The sequence below is a fragment of the Papio anubis genome, chromosome 12 (assembly GCF_008728515.1).
Source record: "Papio anubis isolate 15944 chromosome 12, Panubis1.0, whole genome shotgun sequence".
NCBI classification, from domain to species: Eukaryota; Metazoa; Chordata; class Mammalia; order Primates; family Cercopithecidae; genus Papio; species Papio anubis.
Window position 1 is genome coordinate 62269877 of NC_044987.1, and position 17340 is coordinate 62287216.

The 17340-nt window shown below is 48.3% G+C and overlaps 1 protein-coding gene across 1 annotated transcript; it reads right to left on the reverse strand.

The window, feature by feature from the left end:
* Nucleotides 1-709: 709 nt before the first annotated feature.
* On the reverse strand, nt 710-1963 carry LOC101000788 (folate receptor gamma-like). The gene is made up of 3 exons (XM_021926246.2): nt 1778-1963; nt 1115-1250; nt 710-1009 (listed from the first exon to the last, which is right to left on the reverse strand). Exons 1-3 carry the CDS (start codon nt 1934-1936, stop codon nt 765-767), a joined length of 540 nt encoding a protein of 179 aa, XP_021781938.2. The 5' UTR covers nt 1937-1963; the 3' UTR covers nt 710-764.
* Between the last annotated feature and the right edge of the window lie 15377 nt (nt 1964-17340).

Genomic DNA, 17340 nt, shown 5'->3' on the forward strand with positions numbered 1-17340 from the left:
TGGTGAAACCCCGTCTCTACTAAAAATACAAAAATTAGCCAGGCCTGGTGGCATACGCCTGTAGTCCCAGCTACACAGGAGGCTGAGGCAGGAGAATCGCTGGAACACGGGAGGCAGAGGCTGCAGTGAGCCAAGATCATGCCACTGTACTCCAGCCTGAGCGACAGAGCAAGACTCAGTCTCAAAAAAAAAAAAAAAAAGTAGGTCAGGCACAGTGACCTATCCCAATAATCCCAGCACATTGGGAGGCCAAGGAATGAAGATCACTTGGACCCAGAAGTTCAAGAGCAACCTGGGCAACATAGCAAGACTTCAGTCTCAAACAAATAAAAACAAGGCAGGTGTTTATCAATTAGACCCTCCTCTCCAACCAGTATCTCCTCCCAGCCCACATCTAGTCAGGGAAGGGGAAATAAACTGTCTTCCTCACCTGAAGCCCAATAACTCATCTCCTGTTTCTGCCCATCTCCACTCCACCTGTGCCCTTGTCCATGTGTAGTGTGGGAGTAATGAGCTTGGTGTGAGGGGAAGGGTCTCAGGAGAACCAGACTAAGGGATGGATACCTAGATTCTGGCTCAACCTCCACACCCTGCTTCCCAGTGAACATCAAGCCAGTTCCAGCCTGATTCGGGGCCTATCAGTAGGAAAGATGAAGCAATGTGTCCCTCCAACCCACTCGTCCCCAGATTACAAGACACAAGACACATGTGGATTTGTCTAGTAGAATAGGTTGTCGGAAGAACCCCAGAGGACCCTTCTTGGATCAGGAACCAATAATCCCATGGGACGGGGCCCCAGCATTCATGGTCGCAGCATAGAACTTGGCCACCTCCTCATTGGCGTTGCCCTGGGCTGAGTCAAACCACATCTGGATGCAGCGGCCGCTCCCTCCACTGTAGTTACTGACCTTGAAGGAGTGGCTCCAGAGGCCTTCACAAAGGGCGGCTGGAGTGGGGAAGTAGGACTCAAAGGTGCGGCAGAGGGCCCGGGCCGGACACTCATTAATCCCTGAGGGAGGAGAACATAAGACCCTGAGCTTCTGGGCCAGACTGCACCCCTCCCAACCCTAAAGCCCCACTCCCACTCCTCATCTCGTCTCCTCCCGGCCCTCACCTGAGGTCCAATTCCAGCCTTTGTGCCAGTTGCTTTTGCAGGTGTAGGAGGTGCGACAGTCCTCCCACCATCGCTCACAGTCCTCTTTGCACAGGGGCACATTCAGGATGCGCTCTTTGCGCCAGCTCTGGTTGACCTGAGTGGGGAGGAGACGGAACGCTCCTGTCAGCCACATATCTCAGTAGCTTTATCCTCAAAGGGGACCAGAGCTGTGGGAGGGGGCAGAGCATCCACCACCCTCAGACCTGAATTCCTGGACCAAGCCCTCCCTGCAAGTGGCTGGCAGGCTCTGCCCTCTGCTGAGGTTAATGTTTTGTTTTTGTTTGTTTGTTTGTTTGTTTTATTTCTGAGACAGAGTCTCGCTGTGCTGCCCAGGCTGGAGTGCAGTGGCACGATCTCAGTTCACTACAACCTCCACCTCCCAGGTTCAAGCAATTCTCCTGCCTCAGCCTTCCAAGTAGCTAGGATTACAGGCACCCACCACCACACCCGGCTAATTTTTGTATTCTAGTAGAGACAGGGTTTTGTCATGTTGGCTAGGCTGGTCTCAAACTCCTGACCTCAGGTAATCCACCTGTCTCGGCCTCCCAAAGTGCTGGGATTACAGGCATAAGCCACTGCACCCAGCTATGAAGTTTATGTTTATGGGAATGGCACTCATACCTGCCAGATCCAGGGCCCCAGGTTGGGTGAGCACTCATAGAGACAGGTGTCCTGGATAAAGTGACGCTTGCAGGCGGGCTCCATCTTACCACAGTGGTCCCAGTTAAAGTTGTACAGGCGGGAGGTGTCCTTGTGCAGCTCCTGGCTGGTGTTGGCCATGCAGCAGGCATTCTTCTAGGGACTGCACTGGTTGGGGAAGACACAGAACTAAGTCCCTCCCTACCACAGCCATCTCCTCCATATTCTGGCTCCTCTGCCCCAGGTAGGTCATCCAGAGAAATACTTCCTGGGGAGGGCCCTTGAGGAGCCCCCACCTGGGGACAGAGGCAATTACAGTATCAGTGCATTTTTCCCCTATTTATTTATTTATTTATTTATTTATTTATTTAAGACAGGTCTCTCTCTGTTGCACATGCTGGAGTGCTGTGGTGCGATTATAGCTCACTGTAGCCTCAACATCCTGTGCTCAAGCAAGCCTCCCACCGCAGCCTTCTGAGTAGCTGGGATTCAGGCCCATGCCACCACACCTGACTGTTTTAAAAATATTTTTGTAGAGACAAATAGGATCTAACTAAACTAAAGAGCTTCTGCACAGCAAAAGAAACTACCATCAGAGTGAAAAGGCAACCTAGAGAATGGGAGAAAATTTGTGCAATCTACTCATCTGAAAAAGGGCTCATATCAAGACTCTGCAAAGAACTTAAACAAATTTACGAGAAAAAAATCAAACCACCCCTTCAAAAAGTGGGCAAAGGATATGAACAGACACTTCTCAAAAGAAGACAATTATGCAGCAAACAGACACATGAAAAAATGCTCATCATCACTGGCCATCAGATAAATGCAAATCAAAACCACAATGAGATACCATTTCACACCAGTTAGAATAGTGATCATTAAAAAGTCAGGAAACAACAGGTGCTGGAGAGGATGTGGAGAAATAGGAACACTTTTACACTGTTGGTGAGACTGTAAACTAGTTCAGCCATTGTGGAAGACAGTGTGGTGATTCCTCAAGGATCTAGAACTAGAAATATCATTTGACCCAGCCATCCCATTTCTGGGTATATACCCAAAGGATTACAAATCACGCTGCTATAAAGACATGTGCACACGTATGTTTTGCGGCACTATTCACAATAGCAAAGATTTTGAACCAACCCAAATGTCCATCATTGATAGACTAGGAAAATGTGGCACATATACTCCATGGAATCATATGCAGCCATAAAAAAGGATGAGTTCTTGTCCTTTGTAGGGACGTGGATGAAGCTGAAAAACATCATTCTGAGCAAACTATCGCAAGGACAGAAAACCAAACACCGCATGTTCTCAGTCATAGGTGGGAACTGAGCAATGAGAACACTAGGACACAGGAAGGGAATATCACACACTGAGGCCTGTGGTGGGGTGCGGGGCTGTGGGAGGGACAGCATTAGGACATATACCTAATGTAAATGACAAGTTAATGGGTGCAGCACACCAATATGGCACATGTACACATATGTAACAAACCTGCACGTTGTGCACATGTACCCCAGAACTTAAAGTATAATAATTAAAAAAAAAAAAGAGAGATGGGGTCTCACTATGGTTCCCAGGCTAGTCTCAAACTCCTGGGCTCAAGCAATCCTCTCATCTCAGCTTCCCAAAGTGCTACAATTACAGATGTAAGCCATCATGCCTGGCCAATATTGGCTTTTAACGGAGCATAATGGAGGGGAGCCACTCTCTGGGAGAGTAATTATTGTTTGTACAGTTCTTAATGGTTGAAAAAGTTATTTCATGTTATTCAGCTTATTTATATTATCCATTTTGCATCCAGCCAATATTAACTGAGTGCTTATTAGACATCAGGCACTGTGCTAGGTCCTAGGAACACCCCAGTGAACAAAGCAAGTAACATCTCTACCCTCACGGAGGGTATGGTTTTAGTGGGTGGGTGGGCTGTGTGTACAGGGAAGACAAAGAACACTCAGGCATAGAACACGGTAGGTGCAAAGTCCCCAAGGCTTTTGCACTTTATCCTTTTAACAACCCAGTATGAATCCTTACCCCCATTTTTACAACGTTTCAGTAAGCTACACCTGTGGTATATAGTAGGGTTAAGATTTAACTCAGGACAGGGAGGAGAGGAACCTGGCCCAGGTTGTGCGGGAGGATGGAGGTCAAGGGGCTGGTCTGGTTTTCCCAGGGTCTGGAAGTCCGGGCAAGGAGACTCCAAATAGATCCTGAGAGTCGTGGGGGAACAGAGGAGCTGTAGCCTGCACGTGGGCCTGAACCCGGACTTGACTAAATGTGGGAAAGGCCATCCTAGGAAGGTAAATACAAGGCAGGCAAGACAAGCAGAAATGGTGGAGGTTTCTCTTTGGAAATCACTCTAGGCCTGGACTCAGAAAACCTGAGAAATCATGAATCAGTTGCATAAAATTTCTGGGATGAACCCTCGCACTTAGGGTCAAGTGATGGCAGAGGCATGACAGGTCTGAGCACCCAGGAGAAACAACAGGGAAATCCATGGGAGTCGAGCCAGATCTACCCATCTCCCACACCCTGGCCCACGCCCAGTGCGGGCTGACACAGAACATGCTTTCCTGCCGGCCTGACTTCACACTTGCTTTTCCTTGGATGTCCCAACTCTTGGTCTTCCCGCAAGACCCTTGCACATCATGGGTCTTGGGGATTGGCAGAGATGGGTTTTGCCAGTCAGGGTCAGGGGTTTCTGCCTCTGAAAAGAGTTACTGAATATAATGAAAAGTACTTCCTGGTTATAGAAGTGGCTCAACAAATATCACTCTCATATAGTTCATGGCCCTGAACATGATAATCATCTGTATCTCTCAAAGTCTACATCTGCAACATTTCTTGGCAAAGAGTAGATGCTCTAGAAGGTTCTGAAAAGCAAATGAAGTGGTGGGCACAGAGTTTCCGTTTCAGTTTTAGTGGATGAAGGAGGTCAGGAGATGGATGGTGGTGACAGTTGCACAACCACATGAGCATACTTAATACCACTGAACCATACAGTTAAAAATGGCTCAAATGGAGAACTTTTATTTATTTATTTTAAATTTTACTCCGATTTAAAAATAAGCAAATGGAATGTTGGGAATGACTCAGATGTCATAGGGCTTCCAGGCTGTCCTCTCTTTGCTTTAGCCCTCAGAGCCTGTCCATACCACAGTGTCTCCCTGGGCACATACCCCAGCCCTCTGGGAATGTGACCCCTTCTAGAGAGCAGATCAGGAGATCAGAGGAATGAAATACAGGCACTCTCCTGAGCTTGGAATTCAAATTGGAGCTCATACTCCCGGAGCTGCCTCAGTGGCCTCACCTGTGGCATGGGGGTCCTGGCCTCCCCTCCCCTTCCTTGTGGGCAGTGGCACTGCTGGCTCTGGCCACACTGGACCCGCCATTGCTCGTGCCATCACCCTCTGACCTGTGTGCATGCTGTCCTCTGCCAGACTCCCCTTCCCTGCTTTTTCCTTCTGGAAAACTCTTACTCATCTTCCCAGGCCAAGGCCAAGGGCCTCTTGACTGGGAAGTCTCCCCAGCATATCGGATTGGTTGCTGTCTCTTCAGTACCTAATGGGGGTGGAAACCTGGCCCGTTTGTACGTGTAGGCTGCACCATGACCATGATGGCCCAGCTCCTCTTCTACTGTGCTGCTGAGCTCTGTGGGCTGGCACATAATTAAGGCTGGGAAAGGTATGGCCAATCCCTCTCCTCAGTTTCCACTTGCACCTGTACCCTCTGTAGGCCTATTTCCTCATTTGCATAAGTACAGACCACAGTGCACCCACCCTGCCCTTTGGGCATATTCACTGACATGGCCTGAGTGAAAGCACATGGCTCATAGGCTCAGAGTGAGTGTTAGGTGTGTGATTCCTTCATTACTGTAGATTTGGTGACCTCCCAGGGGAGGCCCTCCAGGATCACAGCAGCCATCTTCCTGCCTTCATCACCTTCCACAGCTGACTTCTCCACCCCATTAACTTTTCTCTGTCAAAGGCAGCTGTCTCCCCTGCCGCAGACCCCACTTTATCCTCATCTGGCCATACAGCTCGTCCTCAGGACTGGGCTGTGCCTTGTGCTGCTTGGCGTTCATGCAGACGTTGAGCAGGTCCATCCTGGCCTGCACACTCCTGGGCTGGGCACTCCCCACAGTGGTCACCAAAGCCAGAAGCAGCAGCTGCATCATCTTCCAGGCCATCTATTCCTGCCAGAGAGCCACAGTCAGAAGTGGACAAGGCCTGAGGGAGGGGCAGCAGCCACGAGAGTGTGTACTGTCTCCCTCCCAAGCCCAGATCTCTGCCCTCCCCACCCTGCATCCACCACAGGGCAGCTGAGCCAAGAAATGCAGGGTGTGTAGAGGTGAGAGGGAGCCCTTCCCCGGCCTGGAGGCAGGACCCTCCTCCTGCTTCCCACGCAACAGTGCTCTAGGTCCAAGCTCTGACACCAGCTTGCTCTATGATCATAGAGGGAACCATCGCCCTTGCGGACTTCCCCTCTTGCATTTCTCCAGTGTTTTATGCAATTCCTCTCAAATTTGCACAAGGAAGAAACACAGGTGGTGGCCTGCTGATGCAGGAGTGAGACTCTAGACAGCCTCAGGCTTCTGCTTCCTCAGCCCGTCCTCTTACCCCAGGGCAGCTGAGGTTTAGATGCCCAGGGAAGCTGAGATGGGGACAGCAAAGGCCATGGAGCTGTCAGCTATTATTCCTGGTCCCAGAGCAGATGCTGTGGGAGGCAAAGGGATGGGGGCAATCACACCTCACCACTCACCCCTCCTGGGTCTTGGGAAATTACCCAGGCAGAAGCAGGCTCAGAGGTTGGGGGAGGCCAACAGGTCAGTGGCAAATGGAGGAGGGGGCTGAGCAAGAACAGATGGTGGTTGGTCAGTGGAGGCAAAGACAGCAGAGAGCCCAGCCTCCCAGGAGATGGGGAGGTGCTATCTCGCCTCCCATCTCTCATCCCCACTTTTCCCTCTGTCCTGTTGCAGGGCCTTACCTCTGTTCTCAGCCCACCTGGGAAGGTGGAGTCTCTCCCACCTCCCCACCTACTTTATAATCCCATCCTGCCTGCTTGGTTAGACCCTCTGTTAGGGAAGGTGCACAAGGCTTTGTCTAGGAGACAGCTCAATTGTCTTTCAATAAGGACCCAGTTAAATTATGGTACATCTACCCCGTGGAATTTAATGTGGTAACAAAGAAAGAGAAAGCTCCTGATGTATAAATATGGAAAAACCTCCATGTGGAAGAAGGAAGGTGTTTTAATTTAATTTAATGTAACTTAATTTAGGAGAGCTAAGTAATTAAACATGAGGCCAAAGTACGTAAGACAGTGGCAGTCTTTTATTGCAAATATGCACACACTCTCGGGCGAGGTTCTCTGGTCCTCAGGTGTGGGGGGCCAGGGAAGTCGCACCGGTGCTCTCCGGTGATGTTCTCCGGTCCACAAATGCAGGGGCCGAAGAAGTCACACCGGCGCTTACCAGCAGCAGACTTTTATGCATTGGTGCTCGAAGGGGGAGGGCAGTGGGCGGGATAAGGGCATGATAGGGGCGTCTCCATAGGCGTGGCCGGGTAAGTTTCGATCTCTTCGGATTGACATCACCTGGTGCGTGCTCGATTGATCTGCATCTTCCCGGGGCAGGCTGCATTTTCCCGTGCGTGGGAAAGTTGGTGAGGAAGAACCCGGAAGCAACATGGATTGTGCCTTCTTGTTCACCTTCCTCCATCTTGTCCTTTCTCCCTCACCCAAACAGTCCAACCTCTTATTGATTATAAGAATTTGGGGCGCCGTTGTCTGTCTGGCTGCTTCCTGATGTTAGGGGGCATAGTTAGGGTCTGAGGTTGGCAGTTGGGTGTAGGGATGCAGGAGCATTTGGTTGAAGGTACTTGGGTGATCTCTTGGACCCTGGCTCGGAGAAATTTTATTAAAATGGGAGCAAAATATAAGGCAAGGCAGAGGATTAGTATGGGAATTAGGAAATCACAAAGGGCACCTTGCCAAGCTAGGTCTTCTATGAGAGTAAAAAGTTGGGAAACCTACTGGTTGGGGGATGGGTCGGGAAGGAGGGTGTCTATGGGGTTTATGAAGGAAAAGTCAGTTAAGATGAAGAATGGTGAGGAAGTGGGAAAATTTGAGGAGGGTGTTGATCCTTGAGTAGAACCTGGTCACCTGGAGAAAGGGAAGGGGAATAGATGTTTTGAGTTAGGTTAACATGTCTCATCCCAAGAGGGGGTGGGACAAGAGGGCATGATGAGGAAAGAGTGGGCAAAGCATGCATAGTCCAGGCAGTAATTTAACATTGGGGTCTGGCGAGGGTTAGACGGTTTACCGTCTACCCTAACTACTGAGATAGTGGATGGCTGGCTAGGACCTCCATAGGTTGACAAAACAGAATAGGTAGCCTCCGTATTGATGAGAAAAGAAATTGGCTTACCCGCTATCTGTAGAGTTACCCTAGGCTCGGTGAGGGTGACCAGGGTCTCCGAGTGTGGGCACCGTCAGTCGTCGTCCAGGTGTAGGAGCTGGAAGGAGCCTTCCGGCCTTTGAGGAGAGGCACCACGTTGAGGCGCAATGCCTGCCCTGCTGGCGGGGCAATCAGACTTCCAATGTCCTTCCTGTTGGCAGGTTGGGCATGGCGTGGTAGGCAGGCGAGGATTTGGACACTGTTTTGCCTAATGCCCAGTTGTGCCACACTTAAGGCATGGACGAGATGGAGTGCCCGGCTTGGCCTGGGGACACTGGTTTGCCTAGTGTCCTGGGTCTCCGCATTTATAGCAGGAGCCCTTGGGAGACTTGCCCTGTGCCTTCCCTGCCGGCAGAGTGGGCAACGCTGGTTGGAGGGCAGCCACTAGAGCTTGCGCCTGAAGCACAGCCCTTCTTTTCTCCTTGTCTAGCTCTGCGGCCTCAGCTGCTTCTTCTCTGGAGTTAAAAACTTTAAAGGCCAATTTTCCTGTATGGGGGTCTGAGGCCCATCTTCAACCTTTTTTTGCTTTTTTCGAATATCTGAGGCTGACTGGGAAATAAAATAGGAGGCTAGGACAGCTGCCCCGGCTGGGGAAGTGGGCTAGCTGGGTAAATTGGGCCAGTGCCTCTGTAAGGCGATTTAGGAAGGAAGCCGGGTTCTCATCTGGGTGTTGGATAATTTCCTTTAATTTATCAAAATTGACCACTTTGTTAGAGGTTGCCTGCATACCGGCTAAGAGACATTGAATCATAATGTCCTTCTTACGGCGGCCAGGCTGCTGCGGTTGGTAATCTCAATTTGGTTCTATGGACAGGACAGCCATCTCTCCTAACAGGACGGTGGCGTCGGTTAAATGCCATTGATCTGCATGTTGCCTGGCGGCTGCGAGAATGCACTCTCTTTCCTCTGGGTTAAGAGTGGAAGTAAGAATGACATGTAAGTCATGCCAGGTAAGGTTATATGCTCTGGCCTAGGTATCGAAACTCTTTGGAATATTAGGTGGGGTTGGCTGAGAAGTCGCCAAGTCGTTCTTCAATTTTGGAAAGGTCAGGCAGGGAAAAGGGGACGTGGACTCCAACCACGCCTTCAGCTCCGGCAACTTCTCGGCAGGGGCCAACAAACTAGCAGGGGAGGTTGGAACAGACTGACCAATAGGGTAGGTTAAGACAGGCTGACTGGTAGAGGGGGTTGGGGCAGGCTGACTGGTAGAGGGCTGACTAATGGGGGCCGCTACCGCGGTCTCGGAGCAAGTGTGGGCGGAAATGGGAGAGGTAAGAGGAGTGGCTGAGGGAGGAGTGTCGGGCAGGGAGGTGGGAGCTCCATAGGGAGGGGTGAGAGGAGTGGCTGAAGGAGGAGTGTCACGAGGGGCGGTAGGAAGTCCATAGGGAGGGGGGTTGGAAAGCCGGGAGGGAGGTCGCCTGCTGTCGGCCCCATCTGAAATGGAGGTAGAGTCCTCCTCAGTTGCTGAGGTGGGGGCCAAGGGCCGGGTTTAGGGGTTTAGGCTAACAAGACCTGGGCCATTTAACATCGGGCACACAGGTCTGGGCAAGAGCGCAAGTCCTAAAAGCCTTGAACATAGATAATTTCTGACCACTTTCCGAGCCTCTGGCAGAAATTAGAGAGATCTAATTAAAATGTTACGGTCTAAGGTGCCTTCAGGCAGCCGTTGAGACTGGTTGTCTAATTTATATTGTGGCTACGCCACAGTGGAGAGTAAAATCAGTCACTTTCATTTAAGATCTTGCTCTAATTGTAAAGTTTTGAGATTAGTTAGAAGACACCCTAAAGGGGTGTCTCTAGGTGTTTTGGATTGGGGATTTCCTATTGCTTTTCTCTCGCCTATAGGCGGAAACCGAACTCTACCTGGCTACAAAGCGTCCTTTGGAGCCACTAGAGACCAGGAGGCTCCTGGAGCCAGAATGGAGATTACCTCCAGGCAGACGTCTCCGTCCTGGACGGGTCCCACATGGACTGGAATGGAGTTCCTTTGGGCAGACGTCTCTACCTTTGGGAACTCTCCTGTGGGTCACCTGGTGACCTAAAAACCTTGGGCCTGCGCAGGACTTCTGGCCAAGGAGTATGAGAGGGAGGCAAGAGATACTCACCTCTAGGAGACTTGGAGGTGTGGAAAGCGATATCTAGGTCCTGGTCTGTCCGTGGCATGGAAGGAGGAGGCTCCTCGGACCTTAGGGGGCCCTGAGGAGGGGTCTCTTCCTGGGTTTTTGGCATGCCACAGTGGAGAGGAAAATTAGCCACTTTTGTTTTAAATCTTGAGCTAAATGTAAGGCTTCCAAGTTTTGGAGGAGACACCATAAAGGGGTGTTCGTAGGGATTTTCGACTGTGAGGTTCCCATTGTTTAACCACCAGAAATGGAAACCAACCTCATGCAGTGGCAAAGCGTCCTTTGCCACTGCTGGAGACCGGGGGCTCCTGGAGCCACTAACGGAGAATTGAGGAACTTCAAGATGGACGTCTCCAAGTTGAAGACCTCACTGCGCCACAGGGTGGCTACATCCTTGGGCGTATGTATGACTCTAGGCCAAGGACACGGAAATGGACGGAGATGGTTAACAAAGGGGAGTACTCAGCAAAGAAGAAATTCTCAGAGCGGCACCAGTGGAAAGCTGGAACACTTGTTCGGTGTTCGTGGCTGGTTGGGTTGGGAGCCGGTTCACTGTGGAGGAGGTTCGTCAGACCCTTAGGGGATGTTGAGGAAGGGTCTCCTCCTGGGTCGGGTTTCGGCACCAACTGTTTTAATTTAATTTAATGTAACTTAATTTAGGAGAGCTAAGTAATTAAACATGAGGCCAAAGTACGTAAGACAGTGGCAGTCTTTTATTGCAAATATGCACACACTCTCGGGCGAGGTTCTCTGGTCCTCAGGTGTGGGGGGCCAGGGAAGTCACGCCGGTGCTCTCGGGTGATGTTCTCCGGTCCACAAATGCAGGGGCCGAAGAAGTCACACCGGCGCTTACCAGCAGCAGACTTTTATGCATTGGTGCTCGAAGGGGGAGGGCAGTGGGCGGGATAAGGGCATGATAGGGGCGTCTCCATAGGCGTGGCCGGGTAAGTTTCGATCTCTTCAGATTGACATCACCTGGCACATGCTCGATTGATCTGCATCTTCCAGGGGCGGGCTGCATTTTCCCGTGCGCGGGAAAGTTGGTGAGGAAGAACCCGGAAGCAACATGGATTGTGCCTTCTTGTTCACCTTCCTCCATCTTGTCCTTTATCCCTCACCCAAACAGAAGGTGCAGAAGAATGCTACGTAAAAAAAAAAAATTCTGTGTAAAAAAGGAGGAGTTAGAATATCTGTGTTTGCAGGAGAAAATGCTGAAAAGGTATGAAAAGAAACCAATAAGGTGATCACCTGGGGGAAGAGGACAGCATCAGGGATGCGAACTTTCACTGTAAGCCTTTGTTGTTTTGATTTTTGGACCAGGCAAAGTTATACCTTATTGAAATATGTATAGGTATGTGTGTATGTATACATAAATATACAAAGTAGGAAGTGAAAATACAAAGACACAGAATGATTTATCTGACTTAATAATAGTTATGTAAATTCCAGTAACACTAGAAGGCACACAACAATGGTACATTTAAGTTAAGGATACTACACATGTGTTTGCCAAAGTATGAACATGAGGTCACTGAGTGTTCTCGTCTCTGGGTATACATCTGGTCAAATTCTATGCATTTACACCACATATATCCCATTTCTGTGCACAAATGGTAGCATACTGTTCTATACTTTGCTTTTTCTGGGTAGTTTCAGTATACATTTATGCTTTTGACAAAAACCAAAAACCTCATGAACCAAAGCTGTCCACACTTGCTCTCTTGAGTATTGTTGTATGTCCATTTTCAGGCTGCTGAAAAAGACATACCCGAGACTGAGCAATTTACAAAAGAAAGAGCTTCATTGGACTTACAATTCCACATGGCTGGGGAGACCTCACAATCATGGCAGAAGGCAAGGAGGAGCAAGTCACATCTTATGTGGATGGCAGCAGGCAAAGAGAGAGCTCATGCAGAGAAACTCCTGTTTTACAAAACATCAGATCTTGCGAGATCCATTCACTCTCACAAGAACATGGGAAAGACCCACTCCCATGATTCAGTCATCTCCCACTGGGTCCCTCCCACAGCATGAGTGAATTATGGGAGTTACAAGAAGAGATTTGGGTGGGGACACAGAGCTAAACCATATCATTCCACCCCTGTCCCCTCCCAAATCTCATATCTTCACATTTCAAAACCAATCATGCCTTCCCAACAGTCCCCCAAAGTCTCAACTCATTTCAGAATTAACTCAAAAGTCCACAGTCCAAAGTCTCAGCCGAGACAAGGCAAGACCCTTCTGCCTATGAGCCTGTAAAATCAAAAGCAAGTACCTGGGTGTACAGGCATTGGGTAAATACAACCACTCCAAATGGGAGAAATTAGTCAAAACAGAGGGGCTACAGGCCCCTGCAAGTCCAAAATCCAGCAGGGCAGTCAAATCTTAAAGCTCCAAAATGATCTCCTTTGACTCTATCTCTCATATCCAGGTCACACTAATGTAAGAGGTGGGTTCCCATGGTCTTGGGCAGCTCTGCCTCTGTGGCTTTTCAGGGGACAGCCTCCCTCCCGGTTGCTTTCACAGGCTGGCATTGAGAGTCTGCAGCTTTTCCAGGCAAACAGTGCAAGCTGTCAGTGGATCTACCATTCTGGGGGCTAGAGGACAATGGCCCTCTTCTCACAGCTACCCTAGGCAGCAACCCAGTAGGGACTCTGTGTGGGGGCTCCAATCCCACATTTCCCTTCGGCCCTGCCCTAGCAGAGGTTCTCTGTGAGCACCCCACCCCTGCAACAAACTTCTGCCTGGGCATCCAGGCATTTTCATACATCTTCTGAAATCTAGGTGGAGGTTCCGAAACCCTAATTCTTGACTTCTGTGCACTTGCAAGCTCAACACCACGTGGAAGCTGCCAAGGATTGGGGCTTCCACCCTCTGCAGCCATGGCCTAAGCTCTACGTTGGCCCCTTTCAGCCATGGCTGGAGCAACTGGGACACAAGGCACCAAGTCCCTAGGCTACACACAGCACAGGGCCCTGGGACTGGCCCATGAAACCATTTCTCCTTGACCTCTGGGCCTGTGATGGGAGGGGCTGCCAGGAAGACCTTTGACATGCCCTGGAGACATTTTCCCCATTGTGTTGTGGGTCAATGTTCCTCTTGTTACTTATGCACATTTCTGTAGCTGGCTTGAATTTCTCCTCAGAAAATGGGCTTTTCTTTCCTATTGCATTGTCAGGCTGCAAATTTTCTGAACCTTTATTCTCTGTTTCCCTTATCAAACTGAATGCCTTTAACCACACCCAAGTCACCTCTTGAATGCTTTGCTGCTTAGAAATTTCTTCTGCAAAAAAAAAAAAAAAAAAAAAAGAAAGAAAATTCTTCTGTAGCCAGGCGTGGTGGTTCATGCCTGTAATTCCAACACTTTGGGAGGCTGAGTTGGGTGGATCATCTGAGGTCAGGAGTTTGAGACGAGCCTGGCCAACGTGGTGAAACCCTGTCTCTTCTAAAATACAAAAATTAGCCAGGCATGTTGGTGAGGAAAGAGAGAGACCCTCTCATATTGTTTTATATTCAGGACCTGTTTTAAGAAAAAAAACAATGAAGTAAAACCAAAGACAGGCAGCCTGGTGCCAGGCCCAGAACCAGGCCCGGGTCTGCCTGGCCTAAACCCAGTAGTTAAAAATCAACTCATGACTTAGAAACCAATGTTCCTGGCCGGGCGCGGTGGCTCAAGCCTGTAATCCCAGCACTTTGGGAGGCCGAGACGGGCGGATCACGAGGTCAGGAGATCGAGACCATCCTGGCTAACACGGTGAAACCCCGTCTCTACTAAAAAATACAAAAAACTAGCCGGGCGAAGTGGCGGGCGCCTGTGGTCCCAGCTACTCGGGAGGCTGAGGCAGGAGAATGGCGTGAACCCGGGAGGCGGAGCTTGCAGTGAGCTGAGATCCGGCCACCGCACTCCAGCCTGGGCGACAGAGCCAGACACAGTCTCAAAAAAAAAAAAAAAAAAAAAAAAAAAAAAAAAAAAGAAACCAATGTTCCTGACATTGTACGGAAGAACACTGTGAAACTCCCGGCCCTATTCTGTTTCTCTCTGACCACCAGTGCATGCAACCCCTGTCACATACCCCCAGCTTGCTCAAATCAATCATGACCCTTTCATGTGAAATCTTTAGTGTTGTGAGCCCTTAAAAGGGACAGAAATTGTGCACTCCGGGAGCTCAGATTTTAAGGCAGTAGCTTGCTGATGCTCCCAGCTGATAAAGCCCTTCCTTCTACAACTTGGTGTCTGAGAGGTTTTGTCTGCGGCTCGTCCTGCTACATTTCTTGGTTCCTTGACTGGGAAGTGAGGTAACTGACAGACGGCTGAGGCAGCCCCTTAGGTGGCTTAGGCCTGCCCTGTGGAGCATCCCTGCGGGGGACTCTGGCCAGCCTGAGTGACGTGATCCAAAGAGCGCTCCCAGGTAGGCAATTGTCCCGGTTGGACACCACACCAGAGCAGCACATAGCATGCCCCCGTGGAGGTTTAACAGTGGCTGAACGTCGGGAAGGAACTGGCACTTGGAGTCCGGACATCTGAAACTTGATAAGACTAGTCTTTGGAATTTGCCCCACTCCATTCGAGTGGAAGTGTGGCCTGATCACCAGTGGTGTGCCTGTGTCGGCACTTTTGTTCTGGTTTTGACTTGACTCGACTTGGTAAGACTAGTCTTTGGAAGTTGCCCCACTCCATTTGAGTGGAAGTGTTGCCTGATCACCCATGGTGTCCTTGTATCTGCACTTTTGTTCTGGTTTTGGCTTGACTTGAATTGCTGGATACTTTGGTTTTGGTTTTGACTTGGCTTAAATTTCTTGATACTTGGATTTTGAATTTCGTGATACTCTGATTTTGGTTTGGTATAAACGATAACAATGTGTGTGTGCCCTCTTTACCCGTTCTTTTTTTGTGGTGAGTGTGTGTGGTATGAGTGTGGTATTTTGTCTTGAGAAAACATGGGTCAGGCGCAAAATAAGCCCACCCCACTAGGAACTATGTTGAAAAATTTTAAGAAAGAAAAAAAAGGGGGGGGAGGCAGAATTTATATAAAAAGAATGTTATATGGTAAATTCTTGTCCCAAAATAAATTAACTGGTTATTTTTTAGAAAAATGTTTGTAATAAGTCAGAAAGTTGAGACATGTCAAAAAAATTGTCTGCGATAGTCGTAAAAGAAAAAATATTATAAAAAATGTTTATGCAAAACAATGTTATATAATTTAAAAGCAATAAGGCCTCCTGAGAACTCTTGTAAAAACAGTTTATGTGCAAGGTGTAAAAAAAAGTAAAATATACCTTTAGTAAAAAAATTATAAAGAGGCATAAGACTGTGGATTTTTACCTACATTAAAAAGTCAAAAAATTATTGTTTTGAAAGTTTAGGCAAGTTTTAAGATGTTAATTGAAAAGAAAATTCTGTGTGTAAATATATTAGCTAAAGTTAAAAAGGTATCATCCAGTTTTTCTGTGAACTGGATGTTAAAATAAAAATGCAATGGGTTTTTCTTAAAATATCAACTTGCTCTTTAACAAAAATTATAAAAGTTTGAAAAGAGTCTATAAAATCTTACCTTATGGTCAAACTAAAAAGTTGGATAAATATGTCTACAAGGTTTTATTAAAATTAAGATTAACGTTAATAACACACTAATATAAAGGTAAAATTTAACTTATCTGGTATAAAAACCATACAAAAAGCATTATTTAATATAAAATGGTATTTAGCTTTTTTTGGTCTAAAAACTAATAAAAATAGGTGCCAAAAAAACATTCATTTTACTAGAAGATCATAGAAGTTAAAGACTTAAAACAAACTTTGGCAATTAAGACAGCATACCAAGATGCAAATGCCTGGTTGAAATGGATCAAATATTCCATCTGCATGTTGAACAAAAGCAATTGTTATGCTTGTGCACATATCAGGCCAGAGGCCCTGATTGTCCCCCTTCCACTAAGGTGGTCCTCCAGTCAACCAGGCGTGGGCTGCATGGTAGCTCTTTTCCAGGATTCTGCAGTCTGGAGTATTAAATCATGCCAGGCTCTCTCTGCTATATCCCAAGGTCCCTGCAGGTCAGTCCCAAGAGCCATCCAGCTTCTGTCTCCCAACACTAAGTTCACTTCATGTCTCTCACAGCAAGGAGGAGACTTAGCATTCCTTGGAGACCTGAAGGGATGCAGTGAGCTTAAGAATTTTCAAGAGCTTATCAATCAGTCAGCCCTTGTTCATCCCCAAGAGGATATGTGGTGGTATTGTAGTGGGCCTTTACTGGGCACTCTGCCAAATAACTAGAGTGGCACTTGTGCTTTAGTCCATTTGGCTATCCCTTTCGCCTTGGCATTTCACCAACCAGAGGAAGAAAAAAAAAAAAAAAAGACATTGTAAAATGAGAGAAGCCCCTTATGGGTCTTTCAACTCTCACATCTATTTAGATACAATTAGTGCCCTGCAAGGAATACCAGATCAATTTAAAGCTTGAAATCAAATAGTTACAGGATTTAAGTCAATATTTTGGTAGATGACAGTCAATAAAAATGTAGATTAAATAAACTACATCTATTACAACCAACAGCAATGAGTTTCTCACGAGTTAAAAAGAAAAACTCATGTCGGCCCCAGCTCTGAGGCTACCTGACCTGTCAAAACTCTTTACACTCTATGTGTCAAAAAAAAAAAAAAAAGAAAAGAAAAATGGCAGGCCAGGCGTGGTGGCTCACGCCTGTAATCCCAGCACTTTGGGAGGCCGAGGCGGGCAGATCACAAGGTCAGGAGATCGAGACCACGGTGAAACCCCGTCTCTACTAAAAATACAAAAAATTAGCCGGGCGCGGTAGCGGGCACCCGTAGTCCCAGCTACTCAGGAGGCTGAGGTAGGAGAATGGCGTGAACCTGGGAGACGGAGCTTGCAGTGAGCCAAGATCGCGCCACTGCACTCCAGCCTGGGCGACAGAGCGAGACTCCGTCTCAAAAAAAAAAAAAAAAGAAA

What these genes read in the sequence shown, in the direction of transcription:
- LOC101000788 (XM_021926246.2), bottom strand. Translation starts at nt 1,936, where the DNA reads ATGGCCAACACCAGCCAGGAGCTGCACAAGGACACCTCCCGCCTGTAC. An exon ending in TGGGGCCCTGGATCTGGCAG is followed by an intron (nt 1,251 to 1,777) that starts GTATGAGTGCCA and finishes CTCCCCACTCAG; the next exon opens with GTCAACCAGAGCTGGCGCAA. An exon ending in AGGCTGGAATTGGACCTCAG is followed by an intron (nt 1,010 to 1,114) that starts GTGAGGGCCGGG and finishes CTCCTCCCTCAG; the next exon opens with GGATTAATGAGTGTCCGGCC.